This window comes from Pinus tabuliformis, chromosome 1_2 (genome assembly GCF_031772625.1).
Source record: "Pinus tabuliformis cultivar Carrire ecotype Pingquan chromosome 1_2, CPIR1, whole genome shotgun sequence".
In the NCBI taxonomy this organism is placed as follows: domain Eukaryota; kingdom Viridiplantae; phylum Streptophyta; class Pinopsida; order Pinales; family Pinaceae; genus Pinus; species Pinus tabuliformis.
Window position 1 is genome coordinate 511,231,442 of NC_142298.1, and position 4,621 is coordinate 511,236,062.

At 32.4% G+C, this 4,621-nt stretch overlaps 1 protein-coding gene across 1 annotated transcript; it reads left to right on the forward strand.

The window, feature by feature from the left end:
- Positions 1-2,455: 2,455 nt before the first annotated feature.
- On the forward strand, positions 2,456-3,506 carry LOC149206570 (uncharacterized). The gene has a single exon (XM_089393740.1). The coding sequence runs from the start codon at positions 2,652-2,654 to the stop codon at positions 3,252-3,254; it is 603 nt and encodes a 200-aa protein (XP_089249866.1). The 5' UTR covers positions 2,456-2,651; the 3' UTR covers positions 3,255-3,506.
- The last annotated feature ends 1,115 nt before the right edge of the window (positions 3,507-4,621 follow it).

A 4,621-nucleotide genomic window follows, 5' to 3' on the forward strand; every position in this document is an offset into this window, starting at 1 on the left:
CTTTTACTATTGGTGCAATGAAAAAACAGTTGCTGGCCGGTCCTCCACATCACAAGGGGAACAATGAGATGCCTTTCAGCCGTACTTAATTCAGTGCTGATGGCACTGAATTATTAGTGAATGTGAACTTGTAACCATATTAGTATTATGGGTCTGAATACTGTTTGGTGTGAAAAGAATCCAAAGATGAAATTATTTTGATGTGAAAAGAATCCAAGGATGAAAAAATCTGAACGGTCCTTTAAAGTAGGCAGATGGACCACTGAGATGCCATTTATCTTTTTGAATAAAAAATTGATGAATAAACCTTCCCAATTACAGTCAGGTGACCACAGAATAAATTTGGTTTACATTTTGATATATCTGGATTTTTTAATTGATGGATAGAAACCACTTTGAATGAACTCTCATCACTAGTGCTGTAGAGAAGCGCATTCTTGTAATGCTTTGTCTAATTATTTTATGGTTGAGATCTTGATTTTTTATTATATATATGTTTTTTAATAATATAAATGAAGTTTTTTACTTAAAAAAATAAAAAAAATTAAATAATTACATTTATATTTTGTATATTTAATAATGGTTTTTATAATTTTAATTTAATTATTAAAATTTATTAAATTTGATGGTATTATTAAGTAGATGTTAGAGATTTAATTATCCATAGTAATATACAAAATTTAATGGTTTATATTAGTGGTTATATTATTTTTATTTTTTTAATTAAATGAACTAATTAAAATAATATATCATATGAACACTGTGGTTTGGACATGGTATTGATCCATAGTATTGTGAGAAAGCCTATTTTTAGATATGGTAGACTAGGGTGAATCTCCATCATTAAGAATCTTTTACATCTTTTTTAAACCTACATGTGTTTAACTTACATATTAATTCATTTTATCATTAATTGTGCTTACAAGTGTGTTTATTTTATATTAGGGCTTCCAATATTTAAGTTATGCTATTGGCCCATGGTTTTGTTACAAAGCCTATTTATAGATTAAGAATCGTGTTCCATGTTTTTCTAAATTTATATATATGTTTAATTTATATTAATTATTTTAATAATAATAATAATAATAATTTAAAATAAAATTATAAATCAATTTAGTTTTATGATGTCTTTAATTTTGGCAACATGAGATGTATCATGAAGGGTGTTGTCTAAACATGTTATATTTTGGAGTTTTTGGTTAAATTGTTTTGGCCAAATCTTAATTTTTGTTATTTAAAATAAGTTTTCGGGGTGTTGTCTAAACATGTTATATTTTGGAGTTTTTGGTTAGAATCTAGTTTTTGGTTAAATTGTTTTGGCCAAATCTTAATTTTTGTTATTTAAAATAAGTTTTCGGTTGCATATATGGATTCAAGACTGTGAAAAAACCTAGGCTCTGAGTTTATGGAGAGTCTACAACTCAAACTTGTGATTCCAAAAACTCTCAACTAGATTTTGGGAAAATTAGACCTGAAAATATATTTAAAAACCCTGCAAAACTTACCACAAATAGAGTTCAACAGCATAAAATATCTAAAATTGTTTACCAACCATTCAATTTATATAATTACAATAGTAATATGATTCTTTTAATGCTAACAATATAAAATGTATTATATAAGTGTTTGGATATTAATGTCTATCGACATTTATTAGCCATTTTTTATATGATTACACTAACTATTTTATTTTTTATATTAAAACTATATATTATAATTTTCGTGATTTTTATTTTTTAAATAAAAAATTATATAATATAATTAAAAAAATATTATAATAGGCGGGATTTTTATTTTTTAAATAAAAAATTATATAACATAATTATAAATCAAATCAAAAATTTTTATGGCGAATTCCAGTGAAAAAATATATTTCATCTATAAGTTAGATTCAAAACTCACGCTTATAATTTTAACAAATATTCATCTTAAAAATTATATATTGACGCACTTCCAAAACATACATGTTGAATCACTGACAAAGGTCCAGATTTTCCGTTGGGAACGGCGGGATCCTTGGTTGGTATGATGACAAAAGTAGAACAGAAAATGTTTCACTGACCGACAACTATTCACGCGTAATTGACGACAAGTTCAATTGGTTCGTACCTCGGACCCCACCTGGACCTCGGCCCTGAGCGCACAAAAAGCCCCCTAACAGCCCCCACAGTGCATCGCTGCTGTGGACCCAGGCATGAGCATCCGCTCTATAATTTATCGTCCCGTACTGCCACTATTTCCACCAACTTGAAGGAAAATTTGTATTTTATTTACAGAAAGCAGTGGACGCATCCGCATTATAGATTTCGTAGAACTTTGGAAAAGATTTATACGTTTAAGGCCGTCAATTCTTCAGAACAGTAACACCTTTTTTAATCAAAAGTAACGTGAGATGTGTACATCCACTTTACTGTCTCTAGTCACAAATTATTTAATTCTCAGCATGTGACTGTTCAGCTATTGCATAAAATTTGAGCATTTGTAGCCGGCAACAGAATGAAATCAAGCCTCTTTTATGCTTGAAATTCAATGTATTCAATTTTCTCCGCGAGAAACAGAAAGTGAGATTCCATTACAGAGGTACCGCATATTAGTGTACCAGACAAAGCACTAGTGCTAAGTCTCTGCTTTCTGGTTTCAGAACAGAAGCAATGGGCAACTGTATGCAATCTCTGGCTGGAGATATCTTCAATGAAAAAGCTGTGGAGTTTGTCAGAGTCATGCGCGCTGATGGCAAGGTTCTAGAATTCAGAGCTCCAGTTTCTGTGGATGATTTACTCAACGGCCATGAAGGGTATACTGTGGTTCACCCTGACGCCGTACATGAACCTCTGCATGCGGACTGCAAGTTGATTCCCGGGGAGGTCTATTATCTTCTTCCTGCTGATCAGAGTAACGATGATGGCTCTTGCCTTCAAGGGCGTCCAATATCCATCCCTGCAATAGTGTCTATGTCAGATTCCAATAGATCAGAAGATGCAGATGACTGCAGCTCAGAACATGCTTCAGATCCCGGCAGAACAAAGTTTGCTTCAGCTGTTAAGAATAAGGAAGGCGGCGCAGTCAGATTGAAAGTTGTTATAACAAAACAGCAACTCGCGGCCCTGTTGGCCAAAGATCCCACCGACAAGATTTCTGCGTTGCAGAATCTGATGGTTCGGCTTCCAGCAGTAGCCAGAGAGCCCACTTCAACTGCTAGAAATTGCGGTTGGAGACCTGCACTAGAGAGGATTGCCGAGGGCTGTGATGTATAGTTTTTGCCTTCTCTTGTTCTTTTTGGCCTTTGCCTGTTGGCTTCTTGAGATATGTGTAAGAGCTTGTTATTACTGAGTAATACTTCTGTGAAAGCTCTAAATTTTATCAGTTCTACAATAGGATGTTTGCAGCTAGGATTTATTAACTGGATTGCCCCCAGAGGGTATTGTATAGGCTTTTGCTGTGAACCAAATGATAACTACGTTTGTACAAATATGAGATGTTAAGCACTTTTTGATGAGATAAGCTTAGCCTGCGCGTTTCTTGTGATAATTTTTTTTTAAATGATGAGTATGTAGGTGATTGAGAATACGAAACAACAATTTTTATTCAGTTTTGGCTAGCCATGAACTCTGATCAACCAGAGAATTTATAAATAAAATATGTATTATCTCTGTTATATCGGAATTGTTTTCTAGAGGTGGGAAATTTATTTTAATGGTTGAGTTTTCTCAGGGGCATTGTATAGGAATGTTATTTTTTCTGCTGCATTTACAATGGGAGCTGGGAGCATTATATTTTTTGGAGTTCTGCTTTTATGTTGAACTGCTCATAAAACATGAGCTTATGTTGAAATTTTGGGGTTGGGAAATACAAAGTCTTTAGGTATATAGCGGAACTGTTCACAAAACATGAGCTTATGTTGAAACTTTACCTAGAGGAAAGGTCAAAGACATCCCTAACATGGATACCCTTACTTGAGAAACTGGAGCAATCCCTTGATGAGTTAACTAAGCCTGTGGCACATCTGCTTAAGGGCAATATCTGGGATGTCATGCTAATGAATATTTCCTTTATTGTTTATGTATATATATCTCAGAAAATTGTGTATGCATATTGTATGTGGTAGTCAATGCTTAAACATTAGAGTTAACATTAAGACTAAGGAAACTTTTAAAATAAAATAAAAAGTGAAACAAAAATTAAAAATTGGGAACAAGTGGAAAAATGGAAAACCTTACTGTTCGTGTAATTTTGTTTATTGAATGTTAGTGGTTATTCTTAATCCTAAAGGATAAATACGATTTTAAGATATTAATTTAAAACTTGTACTTATTATTATTTATATCTCAAACATAGGTATAGGGCTCAGTCTGCAACCCTAATTGATTATAATTATTTAATTTTGCGGCCCTTCAGAATTCGCTGGAGGGAGCTTCTTATATGAGACAATCGCTAGATACTGATGAAAAGAATTATACACGAAGTATTTTTTATTATTATTAAGGCTGATGTTTATACTTTGATAATCTATGTTCTAGTTGGTGGGAAGCACAAATAGATGTTAAACTTTATTAATGTAAGGTTGTGATAAATTTGTATCTTCTGCAACTTAGTTGGAATCTTCTAATTATATTTTTCTTCA

Bases quoted from the DNA above. Each gene is read 5' to 3' on its own strand.
- LOC149206570 (XM_089393740.1), top strand. From the start codon at position 2,652: ATGGGCAACTGTATGCAATCTCTGGCTGGAGATATCTTCAATGAAAAA.